The 23,887-nt window shown below is 49.1% G+C and overlaps 3 protein-coding genes across 3 annotated transcripts in view; 1 reads left to right on the top strand and 2 right to left on the bottom strand.

Annotated features, from left to right (window-relative positions):
* IPPK (inositol-pentakisphosphate 2-kinase) overlaps nucleotides 1–8,486 on the top strand; it is a 62,629-nt gene extending 54,143 nt beyond the window's left edge. Inside the window, exons 12-13 of the mRNA XM_050761554.1 lie at nucleotides 3,538–3,617; nucleotides 6,988–8,486. Coding sequence (XP_050617511.1) covers nucleotides 3,538–3,617; nucleotides 6,988–7,213 — 306 coding nt within the window. The 3' untranslated portion in view covers nucleotides 7,214–8,486. The remainder of the gene's footprint in view (nucleotides 1–3,537; nucleotides 3,618–6,987) is intronic.
* Nucleotides 1–23,887, bottom strand: part of SUSD3 (sushi domain containing 3) — a 401,112-nt gene that overhangs the window by 349,968 nt on the left and 27,257 nt on the right. The gene's annotated exons all lie outside the window — the stretch shown is intronic.
* Nucleotides 8,421–23,887, bottom strand: part of CENPP (centromere protein P) — a 273,692-nt gene continuing 258,225 nt past the window's right edge. Inside the window, exons 6-8 of the mRNA XM_050761561.1 lie at nucleotides 11,663–11,742; nucleotides 10,458–10,549; nucleotides 8,421–10,033 (exon numbers count right to left, since the gene is read on the bottom strand). Coding sequence (XP_050617518.1) covers nucleotides 9,903–10,033; nucleotides 10,458–10,549; nucleotides 11,663–11,742 — 303 coding nt within the window. The 3' untranslated portion in view covers nucleotides 8,421–9,902. The remainder of the gene's footprint in view (nucleotides 10,034–10,457; nucleotides 10,550–11,662; nucleotides 11,743–23,887) is intronic.

Below are 23,887 nucleotides of genomic sequence, written 5' to 3'. Positions count from 1 at the left end.
TGAGACTGGGTCTCCTCTGTCTCCCAGGCTGGAGTGCAGTTGTGCGATCTCAGCTCACAGCAATCATCACCTCCCTGCAGTCTTCACCTCCTGGGCTCAAGTGATCCTCCCACCTCAGCCTCCCTGAGTAGCTGGGACTACAGGCGTGCACCACTACACCTGGCTAATTTTTGTAGAAACAGGGTTTTGCTATGTTGCCCAGGCTGGTCTGAAACCCCTAAGCTCAAGTCATCTGGCTGCCTTGGGCTCCCAAAGTATTGGGATTACAGGCATGAGCCACTGTACCTGGCCTCACTTCTACTCTTAAAAGGGCAGTATTTTGAGTACTAATCCAAAGAAGGGGGTCATGACGGTTACTGTCCCCATAGCCCTGAAGTTTGGTTAAAAGTTCCTCTCAGTCAACTGTGGAATTATCACTACCCTCTCTTGGAAAAGCAGATCCAGATACCTTTGTCCTTCCCTATTCTAGCAGTTCTTCCCTGACTTGTTAGCTCTGCCTTCAAGCAGATATTTTGTCTAGCTTTTTTAGTTGGCCTCTGCAATTTATTTATTTATTTATTTATTTATTTATTTATTTTTTGAGACGGAGTCTCGCTCTGTCACCCAGGCTGGAGTGCAGTGGCGCGATCTCGGCTCACTGCAAGCTCCGCCTCCCGGGTTCACGCCATTCTCCTGCCTCAGCCTCCCGAGTAGCTGGGACTACAGGCGCCCACAACCGCGCCCGGCTAATTTTTTGTATTTTTAGTAGAGACGGGGTTTCACCGTGGTCTCGATCTCCTGACCTTGTGATCCGCCCGCCTCGGCCTCCCAAAGCGCTGGGATTACAGGCGTGAGCCACCGCGCCCGGCAGCCTCTGCAATTTATTGGCCTCAACTACCTATTCTCGCATTACACGAAGTGGAAGTCTAACCTCTTCATTTTATGACACACACACACCAAAATCTGAGGATGCTCAAGTACCCCAGTTAAGTCCTCCATATCTGCAGATTGTGCATCTGGAATTCTCAGACACCAAGGGCCGACTGTGTGTGTGTGTTGTGTGTGTAATTCTCCCCATCTGATGCCTGGAAAATACTTCATTGTTATAATTTGCATTTCCTTGATTTTAGTAAGATTGAACATCTTTTCATATATATATATATATTTACACACACACACATACATATATATACATATATATGCACACATATATATACACATACACACACACACATATATATATATATTCCTTTTGTCAATTTATGTGGTCCACTTTTGGGGATAGTTTTTTCATATTGATTTCTTACACTTTACATATTCCTGACATTGATACTCTGTTACATGTTGCAAATATTTTCTCCCAGTCTTTCATTTATCTTTTGCCTTTGAATTATGACTGTGTTATATAAAAACTTTTTATTCATTCGTTGACTTATTATTGAGATAGGGTCTCAAACTCCTGGGCTCCAGTGATCCTCCCTCCTCCATCTCCCAAAGTGCTGTGATTATAGGTGTGAACCACTACACTTGGCCCTGCTAAGGCTTTTTAATTTAATTTTATTTTTATTTATTTTTATTTTTGAGACAGAGTTTTGCTCTTGTTGCCCAGGCTGGAGTGCGGTGGTGCGATCTTGGCTCACCGCAACCTCCGCCTCCCGGGTTCAAGCAATTCTCCTGCATCAGCCTCCCAAGTAGCTGGGATTACAGGCCTGCGCCACCACATCTGGCTAGTTTTATATTTTTAGTAGAGACAGGGTTTCTCCATGTTGGTCAGACTGGTCTCAAACTCCCGACCTCAGGTGATTCACCTGCCTTGGCCTCTCAAAATGCTGGGATTACAGGCTTGAGCCACTGCGCCTGGCAATTTTACATTTTCAAATGTTGAGAGACCTTAATGGCTTCTGGGTTTTGCCTCTTAGAAAGGCTTTTGCAGTACACTAAGGATGTAGTACATGTTTTACACTTCTTTCTTATATTTAGTAATTCTTTTGGACTGGGGTGTTTCTGTACTCTGGGAGATAGCTGATTTCGTAGCTAACTGAATAGAGTGTAAGGATAGGAGCTGCTCATTTCCATCTGCTGTGAAAGGTTTTCTCAGGCCCCAACAACAGTGTGCGGGCCTGAGCTCAATCCGTGCTTTGAGGTTCTTCCCACTCCCTCTCGCCCAGTCCTGCCCTTTGGAAGTTGCAGCTTGGATGTTTTCAAAGGCCATATCCTCCGGGTTATATGCAGTTGAGGGGAGCGGTTAAAAGGGAGACAGGAGATGATGGTCTGTCATCAGTAGAAATATTGAGGCCAGTGACATGTGAGGCCCAATTACTTTTTTTTTTTTGAGACGGAGTCTCGCTGTGTCTCCCAGGCTGGAGTGCAGTGGCGTGATCTCGGCTCACTGCAAGCTCCGCCTCCCGGGTTCACGCCATTCTCCCGCCTCAGCCTCCCAAGTAGCTGAGACTACAGGCGCCCGCCACCACGCCCGGCTAGTTTTTTTTATATTTTTAGTAGAGACGGGGTTTCACCATGTTAGCCAGGATAGTCTCGATCTCCTGACCTCGTGATCCACCCGCCTCGGCCTCCCAAAGTGCTGGGATTACAGGCTTGAGCCACCGCGCCCGGCTACTTTTTTTTTTTTAACAGCTGTTTATTTTTGTGAAAGTGAGAGCTATGCAGTCTAAAACAATCCAAACCGGATGTGAAAGTCCAAAGAAGGAAGGGGAGAGAGTGCCTCACATTCCGCTCTGTAGAGGGACAGCTGTGAGCGTCCTTCACCTCCCTCCCTGCCTGCGTCACACATGTGAGCATGTGTACGGCTTTACGTGTGTCAGCTCTGACAGTGTGGTGTGTGTTGAGCTGTCTCTGGTCAGTATGGACAGACCCACATAGCTTGGAGCATGTGTTGAAGAGTGCAGATGTCAGAGCCAGCGTACCGGGTTTGAGTCCCTGCCCTGCCAATGACGACGGACAAGTGATGTCTGTGTCTGTTGCTTGTCTGTAAAGCGCGACGCCGGCCGAGCTGCCCTGTCGGGCTGCTGTGAGGGTGGAGTGAGTTAACACACACACAACCTGTGGAAGGGTGGCCGTCTGCAGTTGTCTCTGGTGACTGTGACGTTCCGGAGGGAATGTCGTGCTAAGTGACGCCTTGCCGAACGCCCTGTGCACCCTTCCCGCGGGTGTCGAGTGATGCTCGCTCGACACTCTGAGTGTGGCCAACATGCGGGGCTCAGGTGGCTCACTGCCTTTCCTTCCAAAGGCCGACTGTGGGGACCTTGCTGAAGATGGATCATCCGTTTCAGGGTCCGGAGTTGGGGTCCCACACCGCTTGCTGTGAGAGGTCAGGGGGCGGTGCCGGCCTCCGAGCAGCCCCGTGGGGCTGAGGGCTGGCCCAGGTGCCCTCACAGGGCGACCTCCTGACGCCCCTGCTCGCTGTGGCCCACGCTCCTAATCCCACCCTCAGGTTCTGAGGCAGGAAGCAGTTCCCGCACTTGGCTACGGGGAAGGAGGGTTGTGTGGGGGGCAGAGGCTTCCTGTGTGACCTGAAGCTGATCTTTCCTGCCCCTGCAGGTGCAGCAGTACCGCGTCGCCATGACTGCCAAGGACTGCTCCATCATGATTGCGCTGTCCCCCTGTCTGCAGGATGCCAGGTGAGGCGCCCACTGCAGGGCATGCAGCCTGGGTCTCGCGGGGTTTTATGGACAGCTGGTTAATTGTTAATAGGACAGCTGGTTTCCCCATACTTAGGGACTCCTTGGCCTACGTGACGTCATGGGGCTTACAGCTCTCGCCCTCTAGAAGCTTGTAATTCGGTCGAAAGACAGATTTATGGAGAGTATCTTAAAAAGGTTGTTATTACATTGAAAGTTACTGTTTTCTAAGAAAATACTCCAAGAGCTCAGAAACAATGTGGACAATGAGCTGCCCATTCCATTCCCTCAAAGAAAGCCAGTCCCTGAGATGCGTGGGTGCCTGTGGCCCTTGTTCCTTGGTTTCCCACGGTGCCAGCGTGGTGCACCTGCCTTTTTACTACCATAGTCATTTGAAAGCCTGTGAGGCGCACATTTTCTTCTGCTTCCTCCTCTGAATAACCGGCCTGTGCGCAGCCTTCTCCCTAATGCCACTGGTTTTTGTTCAGTCCCCTCTGTTTCTGGGAACTCAGGATGAAACTGATAATCTCATCGTCGTTAGACAGCATCTCCATCACTGATCTTCAGGGGTGCCAAACCCTGCACCCTGTATTTGCGGAATGTTCCACATTCTTCTAACATGTGTTCCTGGGTCAAGATGACCTTGGTTGCTGGCTGCCAGCCATTCATTTTCCCGGTGCTTTTGAACTAAACAGTTCCCAGGATTCCTGTTCCCTGGCAGGCACACAATTGTTTACTTTCCAATATGAAATACTGAGGAACATGATAGGGCATAACTGAAGTAGAAAAAAGGTGGTTCTATTTAGTTGAAAAAACTCCTGTTATCCCCTAAGGAAATACCTACAGGGCTAAGTTATGAGGAATTCCTTAGCTGGATTAAGCTGGTGGTGGTCGAAGAGAGAAAACCCACAAGAATACCACTGTTCAGCAGCCCCCCGGACCAAGGATGCAGCCGGGCAACAGAGATGTGCTGGGATGCGGGGTGCTCAGGTGGGCTGTGAAAGGTGTTACTCACCTCGCCTAGCACCTGGGAATCTCTTAATGCCTGGTCAGTGATGTCAAAATGGAAACGCAGCACCCGGGGAAAGGTGAGGGCCCGGGTCCTCACGACCAGCTGCTCAGCAGAAACGACACTGGGAGGAGAGCGTGTGTCCCGAAGTGCTGAGCCACACGGCTTAGACCTGGGGTGAAGGAACGGGAATCATCCGGCACAAAGCACTCTAGCCAGGCCTTTCTTAACAAAAGGAGAGGATCTCAGAGAGGCTTCTCCTCCGAGAACATGAGAACATGGCATGTGGGGCTGGGCCTGCTTCCAGGAAGGTGTGCACAGTGGCCGCACCTGTGAAGTCCCAGTGACTGTGGTGCTCTAGAGGCCTAGGGACAAGCCAAGGCTGGGATTTCTCATGAGTCGTCTTGGCATCTTGAGATGCCTGGTAGACCTGAGACTAAATTTAGATCCCTAGACTTTAATTTACAGCTCACAGATAGACTGACCACATTTCAACTTCTTACACCCCCTAAAATAAAGGCTTCTCCAGCTCTGTGCTACTGTTTCTGCCCTGTCATAAAGGAAAATGTCTCAAGTTGGATCTGCCTTCCTGTCGCTGCAGAGCTTTGCCCCTTTGGGAATTTGGAACTGTGGAGAGAGCCGCCACGGCTTCCCGTGCCTAAACCCTGCTGCTCCTCTCGACCTCCCGTTTGAAACACAGTGCGCGGCCTTGGCTTCTCCACCCCGATTCCCGGCAACCCCCAGCGGGTCGGTGTCCTGGAGAATGGCCTTCCAGGCAAGGGCAGCACCCCCTGCAGCCAGAAGGCCACCTGAGCCTCATTCTCCAAGGCTGCTGGAGGGCACACTTGTGGCACAAAGCGACATGTGTGTCCCTGGAGCCTCTTGCCCAGTCTTGAACTCCGGGGTGCTGACAGGAAGAAGAGCATTTCTGTGTCAGGAGCTGGTGCCCGCTGGTCACTGCCGTTGGCTCCCATGGAGCTAGCTTGTAGTTGACCCAGGTAGTCAGACCCTCCCCGGGAGCTGCCTGGAACATCCTTCCTGTCTTTACACCCATGGTCATGTCAGGTGCTGCTTCTGAGAAATTAATTGAGGTGTCCTTTAAAATATGTAGCCCTAGTCATGGGCTGGGGATGTGACTGTTTCAGCCCAGGTGCACCAAGCTTGGGTCTCAGGCCTCAGAACCGAGGGGCGCCTTGGGCTTCTGTGGTTCTCACAATAAAATGTGGCCCCTTGGGGGGAGCTGCAGGCGCCTTCCAGCTTCTGGAGGAGGCTCACGACCTTCATCTGTAAACGAGTTATTTGCTGTTTACTCTTCAGGCGAGAATAGTTACTGACCCCAGCAGCTGAGTCAGGGATTCGTTTTTCCTACAAACAGGATTCTGGGGCAGGTGGCAGTGAGCGCCGAGGCCGTGGTGAGCAGCGTCACTCACAGCAGGGACGTGCTCATCAGTATTTCCTCTCCTCGGCAGGAGCCTTTGAAGTTGGGGTTTGGTTTGTTGATTTCTAAATCTTCTAAATCTCGAAGAGTAGTAAACATTGGGACACCAGAACCCAGGATACTTCTCTTGGACTGAACTGAGCTTAGGTCACTTATTTAGCCAGTGACTTGAGTGCTGTGTGCCCTGAGATGAAAAGCGGGACACACAGCAGAATTCAGCACTCGGAGTGATCCTAAACGTGTTTTTCAGGGCAAATAATTATTCACATCTTGTTATAAGCACATGACTTCTGATGTTTATTAAAACCACAAAACTAAGCCCTGAGAAGCAAAATACAAAGGACTGAAGATAAAATTTGAGAATAAAATGAGAAACCAGATCTCTTCAGACGTGAACCAAAGGAGCCTGCGTTTCTCAGCAGCCAGAGAGGCACAGGAGGCGGCTTGTCGACGTTTCATCCATTTGGCGCTGGAATGGCCAGATCTACTTTTTACTTTTTCTTGGGTTTTGTAATACTTGGCTCATGATAAAGGGACTTTTCAGCGTTCGTTTATACCACTGGGCTGGGGGAACACTGCTCACATGATCCACATAATTACTTTTCCATCTTTCAGTCCTTTAACCCTCTCTCGCCTGGTATGGTGGGGTGCACTGGCCTGAGGAAGCTTTGCGTGCTGGTGCACACAGCCAGCGCAGACAGCTGTCCACACGCACAGATGCACAGAACGAGTGCTTTTTGTGAGCTGGGGTGTGAGGCCATTCACTTCTCTTTTAAAAGAGATTGATTTATCTAACTTTGCAGAAGTCAAAGAAAAATATAAAAAAAACCCATACTAGTTGAAAGAAGGAAGGGAGAGAGAACGGGAGGGAGGGAAATGAATGGGAGGCTTGTGTATCCTGAAATGGTATTTTTTACTTGCAGCTCTGATCAAAGGCCTGTCGTTCCTTCATCGAGGTCCAGGTTTGCCTTCTCTGTGTCTGTGCTGGACCTTGACCTCAAGCCCTACGAGAGCATTCCGCATCAGTATAAACTGGACGGCAAGATCGTCAACTATTATTCAAAGACTGTATGTGCCAAAGACAATGCTGTGATGTCGACTCGGTTCAAGGAAAGCGAAGATTGCACGTTAGTTCTCCACAAGGTCTAACCCTTTCCCTGCAGTGTCTTTGAAACTTGAACACAGAATGTGAAGGTTGAATGATAGAGCTATTTTCTGTTGTGTTGGGTGAGCTTTGGTTGTGAATGTTTTTGCTTTTAACCCCTGTTGAGGTGGGATTGCCTCTTGGAGACATGGAATTGAAGAGCACTGGGAACATCTTCCTGGACAAGGAATGTAGGACATGCTGTGTCCCAGGAAGCTGCTCACACTCTTAATATGGAAGTGTCCGTTAAGCCCTGGGAAGACCTTCTGGATAGATCTTCCTTCCCAACCAGGGCTCATGTCTGATTCTCTAATGCTAAAAGCCTTATTCTAAGACCCAAGGTTTGGATCTGCTACCACCAGACTCCTAACATAGAAAACTTGAATTGTCACATACATTTTACAGTTTGAACTTTTAAGAAAACATGGATACTACTGGAACTTTCCCCAGCTGAGTTACATGGTCACTTTTCAGTGCAAGCCACATATCAACACAGGTTTTTAGGTGGTTCCCTGCTGCAGAGCGTGACCTCGTGGTCGTGCAGACGCCGGTTCTGAGCAGTGTAGACTCAGGGTCCCTGTGGAGGTGCTGAAGCCCGTGGTTCCACACGGGGCAGCAGGGAGCGCAAGACTCAGGTCAGGATGGACACCACTCATGCGAGCATTGACCTTTTTTTTTTTGCTTTACAATTTAATCTTTCACATGAGGGGGAGATGAGTTGTTCTTTCCCACTAAAAATTGCTGCTGTAGAAGTTGGAGGTGGAGCTGTGACTGGCTGAGCTGCTGGGGCCGGGCTGGGATGTGTGCCCCAACAGCTCAGTGCTTTCCTGACACTCCAGTGTCTGGGCTGGTTGAGGAACGAGTTCTCTCTTCCTCCCGGACCGAGTTCCTCCCTCGGGTTTGCCTTGAGACGCATTGAGTTTTTGGGCCCCGTGGCCTCTCCCTGTCAGGCTGCCACAGGCCCTGCTTCCGGAAGGTGAACAGCTCCTGGCTGCTGCCGAGAGGGTTCTCGTTGGGGTCACCAAAGTGTGCCCGGCTGCTATGAAAAACGTTGGGAATCTTGGTTTCAGTTTTTTATTCTATGCTAGGTTGTACAGACTTATTTATATCATCGTTTTGAGGGACTAATGGAGGCTTATTGTAACATATAATATTAGCGAAACCATGGAATTATATGAAAATTATACATGAGAAATAAGGGAACTATTTTGCTGATTGTAAATTTTTGTGGGAAATTTTGTGATAACTTGAGAATTATACTTGTTTGAATCAAGGCAACTCTTCTAGAATTTATTGTTCAATTCTGTCATATTCTAATTCTACACTCAGAGGTGCAAAAAGATACTTACACAACTGGACACTTTTACTGTTTGCTTCTCACTTCAAATGACACCGTCTCATACACACGGGTCCTGTGTGCCGGGATGGGGGCTTTGGAGACTCACCTAAGTGAAGTGCATGGAGCTCACAGACGGGCCACAGGCTCTGGGAAGTGTGGAGGAAGTGTGGAGGGAGTGGCTGTGAGTACTGTCTTGACCCAAGGGAGTTCACTGTTGCTGGGCTGGGGCTGGGGCAGCCTTGTTTGGGATGATTTTGCCCAGTGTCACGGTGTGTGGAGGATGCTGGGTCCTGGGTTCAAGTGCACATGAGAGGGAACCCCAGTCCATGGGAAGGTGGGCTGGGCTCCCGAGGTCCTTCAGGGCTGCAAGAGTTATTGCCTAGCACAGGGCCCAGACAGGGCTGGACTAGACACAGTGAAAACAGCCTGTATTTGAGGGAGAAGAGAAAACAGGTGGACCCCCACTCTGTCTGGTCTTGGCTCCCACCAGCCCGGGCTGTGAGGAGCCCCTGAGCAGTGGGTGCCACTGCTGTGGATGCGTTTCTGGCACGTTCTGGAAACTGCTGCTGCTGTGTAGTCATGGCAGCCCTGATTGGTTTGAGACAACACGTGTTCACAGATACTAACAAACAATGCTAAATGGGCGACTGATGATGATGTCACGGTTCTTACGGCACATCCGGGACGATCAGTGTAGCACTTAGGCTCTGCAGGGGGGTCTCTCATAAAGGACCTCATTCCTCACGCCCTGGCCCTGCTGTCTTTGCTGTCTTAGGCCATTCTTGTTACTAAGCTGACAGCTCCACTTTCTTGTGGAAGACCAAGAACAGTGTGAGGACTTGCCGAGACTGCCTCTCAGTGCCACTGTGCGGACCTGGGGGAGGTAGGGAGCGTGGGCGTGGCTCCCCTGGGCTGCTAAGGACAGTTTAAAAATGAGGTGCCACAGGCATCCATCTCCAGAGCCCCCAGGAGGCAGGAACCAGGATAAGGGTGGCTTCTCCCAGCTGAGCAATGTGGCTGCCATGTCCAAGGTGGACTCGGTGTGAGGCCACGGTGGGTGGGGGGATGGGTCCTCCCCACACATCTGAGGACACACGACCACTTGGTACATTCTCTCAGATGTTAAGCTTATTTTTATAAACCACATTGTACATGTCACTTTTATTTGGCATTTTATACTTAACTAGCTGTATTTATTTTTCATGTCATGAGAATTTCCATATAATGTGCCATAACTGCATAGACAGCATGTCTTCAGGGTGTGGTTCTAAGTGGAAAATAGCAAATGTTTATATTCAATAAAATTGCATGCTCCTCCGCGCAGCATCTTAACCCTCCCGTTCACTGTTTTAGAACTAGTTGTTCTCCTCTGCACAAAGCGATTTTATCAAGCTTTCCAGAGCAGCTTCGATTCCAAGCACTCCGAGCAGGGTTCGGAAGCCGAGAGGAGCGGCTTCTATGGCTCTGTTCTTGTCCAGCTCCAGGGCTAGAAAGAAAACGTTAAACCGGGTAAGAAACTTCAAGGTGGCAGCTTTTGGTTTTTGTTTTCTGCTGGCATGGACCTCACCAAGACCCTGCCCTCCTCCTGACGGGCTGCATGGGATGGGACGTGCTAGTGGCGGGCGAGGAGATGGCGTGCGTGGAGGCCTCACCCGATGGCTCGAGGCACATTCCCTGTGCATTCAGCCCGGGAGGGCTTTGGGGCAGCAATCCCTTCTCATGTTCAGCAATCCCTTCTCATGTTCTTTTTGAGTGATTATTGGTAAAAATATTTAAAAATTGATAGACAAAGTACATTAATGAGATTTCCAATTTTTGATTCTTGCCCTTTGAAACCCAGAGGAAATAGGCAGGTGGCTTTGCTGGGCATGTTGAGAAGTCACCTAGAGCAGCCACACCCAGGGACCTACCTCGCTGTGGGACTTTGGTGAGAAGATCCAGCTTTGGAAAAACCTTCCCGTCTTCATCTATTTGTATCCTCCAAACAATGACTAATTCAAACCTGAAAAAGCGATAAAACATGTCATTCTGTGCTTTTTGAAATCTGGCAAAAAGATGAGCAACCATGAGTTGTTCCTGGTGTCCATTTCCCCATGCTGGGCTCCCCTGCTCCTAGCAACCGTGGCCCACAGCGAAGAAGAGGCACGGTCAGTAGCACAGGCAGATGGAACCAGGACCACAGGACAGTGCTGCTCTGTCCGCACTGCATTGGCAAACATCAGTAGACCAGCGAAGTACAGAACACGGAGCAACAGAAACTTCAAAATTACTGGTGGGAGCAGACATGGACAAGCCACTTTGGAAATAATCTGGCACTGACAGAAAGCTGAACATGCACCCAGGAATTTCATTTCTAGGCAGTTGAGCCCAGGAGAAGCTTGTGTAGTGTGTGCCAGGAGGTGTGAGCCAGAACAAAGACGCCACATGCTCCAGAGCTGAAGAGCGCAGCAAGAGCCCGTGCATGATCCCCTCTGGGAGGATGAGCAGCCAAACTGCACTGCAGCTGCTCATGACCCTGGAGGAGGTGAGGGTGACAAAGGCAAGTCCCAGAAGCCTGCCTAAGGACCACACGATTTTAAAGCTTGGAAACCAGTTGAGTTGAGGCCTTCACACACAGGTCATAAAAGCACACCCAGATGGACACATGTCCACACATGCACAGCCAAGGGAAGAGGATGGAGAACACAGCACAGGCCAGGGTGGCGCCGGGGCTGGTGGAGGGATGGGCTGTGCAGTCAGGGCCCTGAGCCTGTCTTGTTTCTTCTCACTGCTTTGGGGTTTTCCACTCACCCCTGGCTTCTTCCCTTCGATTTCTAAGTAACAGCAGATCCACAAGCATCTCCACTTTCTCCAAGCCTCCCTTCCTTGATCCCATAAGTCCTGGGGCGGGCCCCAGGACTGGCATTTTCCCCCTGCGGCCCAGCACATCCTCCAGAGCTCCAGCTGCCCGCACCCCCACGCTGGGCATACCTGCTGGGACCACTGATTCCTCCAACCGAGGACCTTTAGTTCTTGGTTAGGTGGTTTACTACTTAGAGTCCTACTTAGGTGGTCTCCTGCTTAGAATCCTTGTTTTAACAGGAAATGGGAGGCCCTGTGGCCTGCACAGACTCACCCTGGCTGGCTGGCACTGCGGATCCCCATGGAGCAGGAGGAGGGCCCCTCCGAGAGGTACACGGCATCTGGGTACTTTTCCTGCATGGGGAGAAGAAACGGTTACAGACAGATCCACTGGTGAGGAGAAAGGGGCCGTGGGAGGGGCACGGGGCGCCGTTCCAGGTGTCCAGTGAAAATCGGGGTCCAAGTGTTCACACAGCACCCACGGGCGCCGACTGCCCCTCCTGCCCTTGCTGTCACACGTCTGCCCCACTGTAGGTCTCTCCACAACCTCCAGGCTCCCATGACTGCTGCTTCCCCAGCATGAACATGGTACACAACCACCCTACAGCTGCATTCTCATCTCACAGGTTTCCCCACACCCCTTCCACCTGGGATGGCTCCTTGCTCTACCCTTGTCCGTCACAACCTGGATGGTCTGGGGAGGACTGGTCAGAGGATTCCCAAGTGGAGGCGCCAGGCTCCTTGCTGGAAAGCAGCTGTTTTTTGCAGGGTTTTAGCATCTGACCTGAAAAGCCCTTTGAGCTGAGGCTCCGTGAGGGCTGTGGCCGGGCCTGGACGCCCCTCGCCTGTCCATCCTCAGGACTCACCCCAGTGGCGCCCAGCCCACACACCATCCTGGGCATGGGCAGGAGCCCACTCTGGTACCCTCACTGTGCCCAGTGGTGTCGCAGCTCCCACTGCAATAAGGGAAAGGCCCTGCCTTAGTGAAAGCTTCATGATGAGATGGCATTTTATTGTCAAAAGCCTCCTCCTGAAAGCAGGGAGATCGAGTGGAATCTCACAGATTTCTAGGCTTGCAGTTCTGGGAGAGTCTGGTTTCCCCCATGGGCTGTGAAAATTCTGGACACGTCTGCTTGTTTCTGTTACTTACAGCAGGACCCGGTAGCCTCTAGCTCTACCAGAACCGACCCGCGAATTTAGATCAAACCACAACAGTTTGCTTACTGGAACCTGAACAGATGATACATATTCAAAACTGATAAAAGTAATGGTGGCCGTATTCTCTCAGTTCTTAAAAACTTGTCTTTTTGGGCTGGGTGCGGTGGCTCACGCCTGTAATCCCAGCACTTTAGGAGGCTGAGGTGGGCGGATCACGAGGTCAAGAGATTAAGACCATCCTGGCCAACATAGTGAAACCCTGTCTCTAGTAAAAATACAAAAATTAGCCGGGCCTGGTGGCATGCGCCAGTAGTCCCAGCTACTCAGGAGGCTGAGGCAAGAGAATCGCTTGAACCTGTGAGGTGGAGGTTGCAGTGAGCCAAGACTGTACCACTGCCCTCCAGCCTGGGCGACAGAGCGAAACTCCGTCTCAAACAAACAAAACGTGTGTCTTTGGCTGGGTGCGGTGGGCGGCTCACACCTGTAATCCCGGCACTTTGGGAGGCCAAGGAGGGCGGACCACCTGAGGTCAGGAGTTCAAGACCAGCCTGGCCAACATGGTGAAAGCCAGTCTCTACTAAAGATAAAAAAAAATTAGCTGGGCGTGGTGGTGGGCGCCTGTAATCCCAGCTACTTGGGAGGCTGAGGCAGGAGAATCCCTTGAACCCAGGAGGCAGAGGCTGCAGGGAGCCGAGATCACGCCACTGCACTCCATCCAGCCTGGGCGACGAGCGAAACTGCATCTCAGAAACAAAAACAAAAACACACACACGAAAAAACTTGTCTTTTTGTCTGCTCTTGTGAGAACAGCTTGCAGGGTCGGGGTGACAGGAGACTTTCATGGCAGGCTCCGCGTGAGAGGTCGAGGTCCTAGGGCCAGTCTGCCAGACATGCTTTCCTTTCTGTCCTCTCACAGCGACTGATGTAGAAAGGGCAGCCTGGGGGTGCTGCTTAAGTCCCATGCAAGCCCTGCCATGATTAAAAAGCACTGTGGCCTCCCCAGGCCTTAGGGAAGGATAGTGAGGGGAGGTTTCCCCTGAGAAGCATCCGGCCTGACAGCTAGTCCGAGGACACAAGGCAAGGGAGCAGGCTGGAACTGCAGTGACAGCGCCTTCCTGCTGCTCCAGAGACTTGCCGGATTGAACCAGATCGGCTCTGCTGAATGGGGTTGTGTGGGGACAACGGCGTGACCGAGTTTTTAAAAGCAGCAGCCCCTGCATCGCTGAGCTCTCGCCAGTGTGGGAGGCCCTCACCCTGCGCGTGTGGGCCTAACACAGCGAAGGCGCGTCACAGCACCATCTGCACCCACCACAGGCTGAGAGGGGCCTGGCGGAAGCTTACAATTACTAACTTCAGCACAACAGTTTCCATAAGAAAATGTATACCTAAGTGATTTAAGTGGAAAGTGTTGGTTGATTTTTAAACCGCAGCTTCTTCCAAATTAATCACAACTGCTTGAGGACCGTAAAGGAGAGCCTGTGAACGTGGCAGCTCAGCTTCCAGGCTGGCTCAGCGGCAGCACTTGGGACGCGTTGGAACGGCTGGGGCCTGGGCCAGCTCCAACGTGGGGCCCAAGGCTCAGCCTCCAAGCACAAGGGAGCAGATGGAGCAGCTCTCTGCCTCCCTGGGCCTCTCCTCACCTCTCCTTGTGAGCAAAAAGGGGTTTAAATGAGATGCTTTCACTAAAAAATTAAAGTGTACCTTACTCCCTTTAGTTTGTAAAAGAAAGTCAGGTAGAAACGCTGACATTAGGAAGAGGTCAGGCACACAGTGCATGTTTCTGGAGGGCTTTTGTGGGACTGTGTGCAAAGGTTCTTTTGTGGAAGTTAATGCCCCATTCGTTTAGCCAAGGTCACGGTCACTGATGACTTGAAATAGAAAGGATGGGTCTCATTGGCAGACGTGTACAGGTGGGGAGAGAGGATGGAAAAGCTGTGAACAGGGGTACACTAGTTATATACAACTCAAGACAGAGTGGGCTTGAGGTCATTAGGCCTAAAGTCAGCACATCCCATCAGCAGTCGAGTTTTATAAATGACTGTATTTGACGTGGATAGAAGATGACCAAATTGGCAAGAAAGAGTTAAGGCAAACATGCGCTGATGAGGAAGAGGTATGTACCATATATTTTTGAATGCTTTCCATGACAAATAGTTACACAAAAACAGTGAATTGGAAAATCATAAGCCTTATCTGGAAAGCTCCTTAGATGTGTCACGTTTAAAACCGAGGCCCAGAGAAGGAAGGCACCTGGCTGAGCCCCCGTGGGACAGTCTTGGACCTGTGGCTCTTCGAGTGCATCTGAGGGACCTGCACAGCCCTGAGAGTTCTGGCTTATACGGGAAATGAGCAGGACGCCTGTGCTTCCGTGGATATTGTCAGGAAGGTGGTGATGTAGGGGTGGCTGTTGGGAGGGGACCTCGTCGTGCACACTAACTGGTTGGCAGGCACTGGCGCTTCCCCTCTGGAGCCCCCAGCCTTCCATGGGAAAGCTGGTCTTAAGCTGGAAATGCTGAGGCAGCGATTCAAGTGGTGTTTGTTCAGCTGGTTGCCGTATGTGGGGAGTCTGCATTTGAGAGCTCTCCTGATGTTATGATAGAAAGATGGCGGCTGTGAGAATGTTGGCAATTTGATATCCAGCCCCAGTTTTACACCTGAGACCCGCTGTGCTGTTGCAATAGCTGCCGGATGCTAGTCCAAAGGGAATAGAATTTTTAGCAGAGCTTTACAGAAAACCAACCTTGTATTATATTTCAGTGCAATACCAAAGAGGAATGCTATGTCTCCCACTTAAACAAATGGGAAAACTTGAATCCTGAGTTTAAGTCTACCCTGGAGTGTCCACAGATACGTTAACTCATCTTGACTTTAATATTTTCCCAAAAATTATGTCTGGCCGATTCAGTGACTTTTAAAGAACTGAGATAAATTCATATAAATTATATGAGACATAATTCCTTTAAAGTGTGTAATTCAGTGGGTACTAGTATACTCACAAGGTGGTGCAACCATCACCACTTTCTAATTCCACAACATTTCATCACCCCCTAATGGACCCTTTAGCTATTGCCCCTAGTCCCCTTCACCCACCCTCCCAGTACAGCCGTAAGCAACCACCCAGGCTACTTTATGTCTTGCTTTCATTTGTATTTTAGTAACATTTTCTGTTTTGAAAGATACTCTGGTCTATTGAGAGATGACATCAGTGAGGTTACACCGTGGCATAAAATGCTGGCAAAACTCACCCTAGACTCCTCAGTAACTGGCACTGGGCCAACTGGATATCCACATGATAAAAAAATGAACTTCAATGCTTACTGCACACCGAATACAAAAATTTATTCTAATGAATCATAGAAATGTAAGGGCTAAAACTATAAAACTTCTCTATTCAAGACATTTCATACAAATGGAATTATATATGGTCTTTTATGTGCCACATTTTGTTTATCCAATGATCAACTAACAGACTTTTGGGTGGTTTTTACTTTTTGGTATTTGATTTTTTTTTTTTTAAAAAAAAAAAAATTATTATTATCATCATTATTTTGAGAACGAGTCTTGCTCTGTCGCCCAGGCTGGAGTGCAGTGGTGCGATCTTGGCTCACTGCAGCCTTTGCCTCCTGGATTCAAGCAATTGTCCTGCCTCAGCTTCCTGGGTAGCTGGGACTACAGGCACTCCTGGGTTCAAGTGATTCTCCTACCTCAGTCTCCCGAGTAGCTGGGACTACAGGTGCATGCTACCACACCTGACTAATTTTTGTATTTTTAGTAGAAATGGCATTTCACCATGTTGGCCAGGATGCTCTCGATCTCCTGACCTCATGATCTGCCCGCCTTGGCCTCCCAAAGTGTTGGGATTACAGGCGTGAGCCACTGTGCCTTGCCCTTTTTGGCTTTTTGAAATAATGCTCATAGCATTACTGTTCATAACATTTGTGTATAAGTTTTGCACATACGTATTTTCATTTCCCTTGGTTATATATCTAGGAGTGGGATTTCTGGGTCATATAATAACTCTCCAACCATTGAGGAGTTGCCAAACTGTTTCCCACAGTGGCTGCACTGTTTTTATAATGCCATCAGCAGTGTATGAGAGTTCTGATTTCTCCATAGCCCCATCAACACTTTGGCCATGAGTTGGTTGTGATTTTGATTTGCTTTTCTCTTATGTGCTTACTGGCCATTTGTATACCTTCTTTGGAGAAATGTTTATTCAGATGTTTTGCCAATTTTTATTTATTTTTTTTAAACAGAGTCTTACTCTGTCTCCCAGGCTGGAGTGTGGTGGTGCAGTCTTGGTTCACTGCAGTCTCTACCTCCCAGGCTCAAGCAATTCTCCCACCTCAGCATCCCAAGTTGCTGGGACTATAGGCGCATGCCACCACACCTGGCTAATTTTTGTATTTTTTTGTAGCGACGGGGTTTTGCCGTGTTGCCCAGGCTGGTCTTGAACTCCTGGGCTCAAGCGATCTGCCTGCCTCGGCCTTCATAGCGCTGAGATTATAGGTGTGAGCCACTACACCTGGCCCCTTTGCCTATTTTTAAATTGGGTTATCTTTTAGTTACTGAATTGTAATAGCTCTTTATATATTCTGGAACAAGTCACTATATGTGTTAAAAAATATTCTCTCATTCTGTGAGCTGTCTTGTTATTTCTTTAATGGTGTCACTTGAAGTACAAAGTTTTTCATTTTGATGAAGTCCAATTTAAGTTTTTTCTTTTTGCTTACTGCTTGTGCTTTTGGTGTCATAGCTAAGAAACCATAACCTAATTCACAGTCACAGAGATTTGTATTTATGTCTAATTCTAAGAGTTTTTACATTTTTAGCTCTTAAAGTTAGGTCTTTGATCCATTTTGAGTTAATTTTTATATATGGTGTGAGGTAGGGGTCCAGCTTCATTCTTTTATCCGTGAATATCCAGTTATCTGAGAACCAATTGTTGAAAAGACTCTTCCTTCCCCCATTCAATCATCTTGGTTTCATTTGCATGTTAGTAACATTTTCTGTTTTGAAAGATACTCTGGTTTATAGAGAGATGACATCAGTGAGGTCACACCGTGGCATAAGATGCTGGCAAAATTTACCTTAGATGGTTCAGTAACTGGCACTGGGCCAACTGGATATCCACATGTTAAAAAAAAAAAATGAACTTCAGTGCTTACTGTATACCATACACAAAAATTTACTCTAATGAATCATACATAGAAATGTAAGGGGCTGGGCGCAGTGGTTCACACTGGTAATTATGGCACTTTGGGCGGCCAAGGCAGGTGGATCACTTGAGGCCAGGAGTTCGAGACCAGCCTTGCCAACATGGTCTCATGGTGTAACCCCTTCTCTACTAAAAATATAAAATTAGCCATGTGCCTGTTGCATGTGCCTGTAATTCCAGCTACTTGAGGGGCTGAGGCACGAGAATTGCTTGAACTGGGAGGTGGAGGTTGCAGTGAGCCAGGATTGCATCACTGCCCTCCAGCCTGGGTGACTGAGACTCTGGTCTCAAAAAAGGGACATGTAAGGGCTAAAACTGTAAAACTTCTGAGAGAAAACATAGGAGTAAATCCGTGTAATTATGGGTTAGCCAAAGATTTCTGAAATAAAAAAGCAGGCCAGGCATGGTGGCTCATGCTTGTAATCCCAGCACTTTGGGAGGCTGAGGTGGGTAGATCACCTGAGGTCAGGAGTTTGAGACCAGCCTGGCCAACATGGTAAAACCCGTCTCTACTAATAATAAAAAAATGAGCTGGGCATGGTGTCACACGCCTGTAATCCCACCTACTCCAAAGGCTGAGGCAGGAGAATTGCTTGAACCTGGGAGCCAGAGGTTGCAGTGAGCTGATATCGCGCCATTGCACTCCAGCCTGGGCAACAAGAGCAAAACTCCATCTCAAAAAATAAATAAATAAAACTAAATAAATAAAAAAGCAGTGACCATAAGAGAAAAATGAATTAGGTAATTGACAGACTGGCTTCATCATAATTAGAAACTACTACTCTTAAAAGCCATTGTAAAGAAGAAGAAAAAGAAAAAGGCCAACCTCAGACTGAGTGAAAATATTGGCAAAAACTTGTATCCAGAATATATGAAGGACACAACTCAGTAAAAAGAAGATTAACAACCCAATTTTAAATAATGGGCAAAGGATTTAAACCAAACTAGTGACGTATGTTTTGCACATCTCTTATTTGGTTAAATGTGCAGAAGATACATCATTAGTCATTAGGGAATTGCAAATTAAAACCACAAGGTGATGCCACAACATACCCATCAGAATGGCTAAAATAAAAAAGAGAGCAATACTAAGTTCTGGTGAAGATGTAGAACAACTGGAACTAACATACACTGCTGCTAGGAACTGGATAAATTTGGCAGCTTCTTGCCACATTAAACCCATTAAACATACATTAAACATACACCTACTATGTGATCCAGCAATTCTACTCCTACATATTTACCCAAGAGAAAGGAAAACATATGTCCATACAAAAAAACTGCATGCAAATGTTCATTAATAAGAGCTCCAAAACTGGGAGCAGTGAGTGATTCCTTCAGAATGCACATCAGTCCCGTTACCGCCTGCTGGTGCTGGGGAGAAGGGCAAGGATGAAGTTGGGAGCAGGGCAGGGCCAGGACACACAGGCTGGTCCCCAGACCCCCACCTGATGTCGTTTGGAAAGGATCACACTGATTGCTGCGTGGAGAGTGGACTGGGCAGGTGGGTGAGATATGGGAGAAAGCAGGGGGACCATGGCTGAGTGACACTGGAGTGACGGATGTGCTCTGGGGGTGTGGCATCAGGGCTTGCTGGATGTGGGGCGTGGAGAGTTTCTGACCTCCGGGGCAGGGGTGCAGATGAGGTACTTTTTGTGGGGTAAGGCAGGAGAGGTATGTCGGGGGTGATCAGAGCTGAGTGCTGCTCTCCATGCACAAGACTTCTGAGAGAAGTGTGACAAACTTCAGAAAGGTTTAGAAATGCCTACAGCAGGAGCACTGGGAAGAACAATGATCTACCCTCATTTCAGAAAGAAAACTGACAAATACAAAGGTACCTCTGTGCCAGACACTGGTCTAGGTTCTCCACATGTTACCATGTGTATGATCTCACTTGTGTTAGACAATCAAAACCATTACCAAGTGAACAGGTACTGCCGGGGCCCTGGGGCCAGTGCAGCTGCTCTGCCCAGGACAAGGGGCCTTGGTCCTACCTCAGCCCACTTAGCTGCTGATTGGCTATATGACTTTGAGAAATCCCTTTTAAACTCTCTGAGCCTCAGTTGTGTTTTTAAAGTTTAATTTGAGGCCGGGTGTGGTGGCTCATGCCTGTAATCCCAGCACCTTGGGAGGCCAAGGCGAGCAGATCACGAGGTCAGGAGATCGAGACCATCCTGGCCAACATGGTGAAACCCCATCTCTACTAAAAAGACAAAAATTTGCTGGGCGTGGTGGCGGGAGTCTGTAATCCCATCTACTCAGGAGGCTAAGGCAGGAGAATCGCTTGAACCCAGGAGGCAGAGGTTGCAGTGAGCCGAGATTGCACCACTGCACTCCAGCCTGGTGACAGAGCAAGGCTCTGTCTGCAAAAAAAAAGTTTAACATTGAGTGTAATTTTGAATTTACAGAAACAGTACACGAGGAGAATGAGAAGCTGCCGCCTGTTCACACCGCCTGTCACCTCCCTCTGTGTTGCGCCATGCTGAGACATGGTGCCCCTCGCCCCTGGATACACACAGGGTTCTTCCCCAACTGAGCACATCTCCTCCGTGACCAAAACATACCTCTCCAAACCAGAACATGCCCCTTCAGATGTCCCCAGCTGTCCCAACTGCGTCTCTCCTCCCTTGTCCCCTCAGGCCCCAGCATGGCTGGTCTTGACAGCCTGGGTGTAGCTGCTGGCACCACCGATGGCTGAATCTAGCTGAATCTGGGCCTAACGCTACATGTCCATGCTGAGATGATGCCAGGTTTGGAGCCCCATGGAAATGCTGCCTGTGCGTCTCGGACGTGGCCCCACCACTGTGCTCCATGGGATGTCCTGAGACCACTGTCCACCCCCGAGTCTGAGACCCTACGATGGCTCATGGCAACACCAATGACAGTGAGGGTCCCAAAAGGTGGCTTTCCGTTTCCATGATTCCTCCCGTATCTGTTGATTTTCTACCAGCAGAAAGAGCTTCTCCTTTTCCCTTATTCATTTGTATCAGTATCCACTCACAGTCACTTGTTTATTCCACAGGCTGTAACCTGTTTAAGATCACTACTGGTTGTGATGCTCAAGCCCCCAGGTCTGGCCAGTATGAGCTCCTGTAAACTACTCCTGGTTCTGACACAGCCCCACCATTCTTTGAGGTCTTCCTGCTCTCTGGCATCATCCGCTGTTCTGAGCTCATTTTGTACTTCCCTGCCCAGCTCTGGAATCAAAGGAGCTGACAGTATTTACAAACCAGGACCTGGGCTCGTTGCTCCCGGAGCTTCATTGCTTCTAGGGCCCGTCAGTGGAAAGAGCTAGGAAGGACGCACTGGTGTGTGCAGGTGCATGAGCCACTGCAGCCACTTCCACCCGTCTGTGCACACCCATATTCAAAACACACGGGCACGAGCTCTCCCAGACACCTCAGTCCAGCTCCTTTGACATCTGTCACTTTGCTGTTGGGGAAAGACTGTGTCCCTTCACCCTCAGTGCATGGCCTTGTTTGATCAGCCGATTTACAGTCTCGCAAGAGTGCCTGCTGTCCCCTCCCAGCCCGCTCCTCTGTGGACACATGGAGCATGACATGGAGCTGACACAACGTAGTCATTTATCTGACACTGAGACTTTCCCAGGCCTAATACCCGGTCAGGCACCTTTGTCCTTTTGGTCACAGCGTAGCGTTTAAATGAGGGCTGGCGCCTCCGTGGGGGAGGTGGGATGGGGTTTTCAGATTCTCAAGAGCTCTAACATGGAAAGGACTGGCTATTCGAGTGCTTTGCATCATCACAATCATTTGAAGTAACAACTAATCGCCGGCAGCACCAGAAGCCCCCTTTGGAAATTTCCTGATTGGCACAACTAGCAGAAGACAGTCCCTCACGGACACAGCGTCCAACTGAAATGTTAACAGAAATCCCCAGTCTACAAGGCCTGACAAAAGGTGCCTGACTTTTAAATCTTTTGATTACATACAGGATGGAAAGACTCTATCTCCAAGTCTAATTGTGTGGATTTTTAACCAGTTTTTCTAGACTCTGTTTGTGTTTTTGAAGTAAATAGGTCCATGTAGTGACACAAGCAGAACGGAATGCAGTGGCTGTGCGGCTGAATTACCTCCTGTAAACCATATTAGCCTAACTTTCCTGGACGTGGTCCTGAGGCTCGGACACGCAAACACAGACCTAGCGACACACACGTCTGCCCCCAAGAGTGGTCTGGTTGGTAAAAAAACAAGGGAGCACAGCAGCTTGCTGGCTTAGGAGGCGTCAGACCTACTTGTCTGACCCTATGTGGGGACAGAAGTCAGAGATCAGATGCCCTCAGTGGATGAACATGGGTGTCCAGGAAGGACCCCTCAAGGGACCTGCACCGTCCATGAAACCATCTACAAAAATAACTGGGAACAGCTGAGGAGCTCTGTTAGAAGGATTGCTTGTCCACAGGGAGTTAAAAAATGTGTCCTAAATGTTGCTTAGTAAAACAAACAACCAGAAAAGCCTCTCTATTCCAAACCCATGGTGGGGCATAAACCTGGGAGAGTTGGAATGTCATTGCAGCACTTTGCCACAGGAGCAAAAACACAAGCCCCACCGGAAGGGATGGCCCACCCGGCCCAGTACGGGCATGACTTGTGCTGTCTTTCTGGCCGTGACTGATGCCCCAGAACCCTCGCAAGGGCTTGTGCCAAACATTCTCCATGTGCCCCAGCCCCAGTGGGGCGGCCCAGCCCTCAGCATTTACCTCATCTCCAGACCTTTGCAGAACAGACAAGCTGGGAGCCTCCATCCTCCCTTCACCCAACTTTTCTTGTTTGTGCAGACTTGGGAAGAACCAGAGAACTCAGAGTTGAGAGAGCCACTCTATTGGAAATATACCCCAATGACATTTTTAAAACGAAGAGCTGGGGAATTTTAATAAACAGAGCAAATGCAAGCATGAATAATGGGCCTGTATGGAAAGGAAGAGAGCCAGGGTAGGAGACAGCAAAGGACAGGCCACAAGCCAGATCCCACGCCCTTCTGTTCTTATATGGAACCTCAGGCTAAACATGAAGAACTCCAAACGTTTCATGACATGTGACAATTACATGAAATGCAAACTTCAAATTTCAGTGTCTGTAATAAAGTTTGATGGGCACACAGCCACCCTCACTTAGGTATATATAGTCTGTGGCTGCTTTTGTGCTGAACTTAGTGACTGAGCAGACTACACGGCTGCAGAGCAGACTCCTTGACCCTTTGCAGAAGACACAGACCCAGAAAGACCAGGGGAGGTGGGTCCCACTGGTCCCCCAAGGAAGCCCGTGGAGCTCCAGGCAGTTTGGATGTTCAGGAGACACAGATAAACCAAAAGAGGCGGTAGGAGGCCACAGCCTAGGGGGAAAGTAATCTGACCATGTCTCGTAAATGGAGAAACATCTAGTGGGAGCTACACCAGACTTTTAATAGTGCTTTCTCTTGGGAAGTGACCCTGAGAAACGAGGAAAGCAGATTAAAAAACAACCACTGGGCCGGCCGTGGTGGCTCACACCTGTAATCCCAGCACTTTGGGAGGCCGAGGCAGGTGGATCACCTGAGGTCAGGAGTTCAAGACCAGCCTGGCCAACATGGTGAAACCCCATCTCTACCAAAAATACAAAAATTAGCCAGGTGTGGTGGCAGGAGCCTATAGTCCCAGCTACTCAGGAGGCTGAGGTAGGAGAATCACTTGAACCTGGAAGGCAGAGGTTGCAGTGAGCCGAGATCACGCTGCTGCATTCCAGCCTGGGTGACAGAGGGATACTCCATCTCAAAACAAAAACAAAAAACAAAAAACAAAAACAAAAAACCAACCACTGGCCACACAGTCCCTCCTGTATGGTGCAGTGATAGTCTAGCCAGGGGCTGGCGTTGGAGGGGGATGTTTGTCCCATGTGACCTTAGCCCCTAAGCCTAAGATGGACTTTTTTCTTTTTCTTTTCCTGGACTCCTTTCAGGGCCTGGTTTGGGTGCCATTTCTGTGCTTCTGAATAGTAAAATGGTTTTCGAAGCTCTAGGGATGAAATTCCAACAGAAATCCCTTTATTCTCAACCGTATTTCTGTTTCCTTGTCTTGTTTTTTTTTTTTTTTTTTTTTTTTTTTGGACACAGAGTCTTGCTCTGGGTGTG

The sequence above is a fragment of the Macaca thibetana genome, chromosome 15 (assembly GCF_024542745.1).
Source record: "Macaca thibetana thibetana isolate TM-01 chromosome 15, ASM2454274v1, whole genome shotgun sequence".
NCBI classification, from domain to species: domain Eukaryota; kingdom Metazoa; phylum Chordata; class Mammalia; order Primates; family Cercopithecidae; genus Macaca; species Macaca thibetana.
This window is presented reverse-complemented; position numbering and strand designations above follow the sequence as displayed.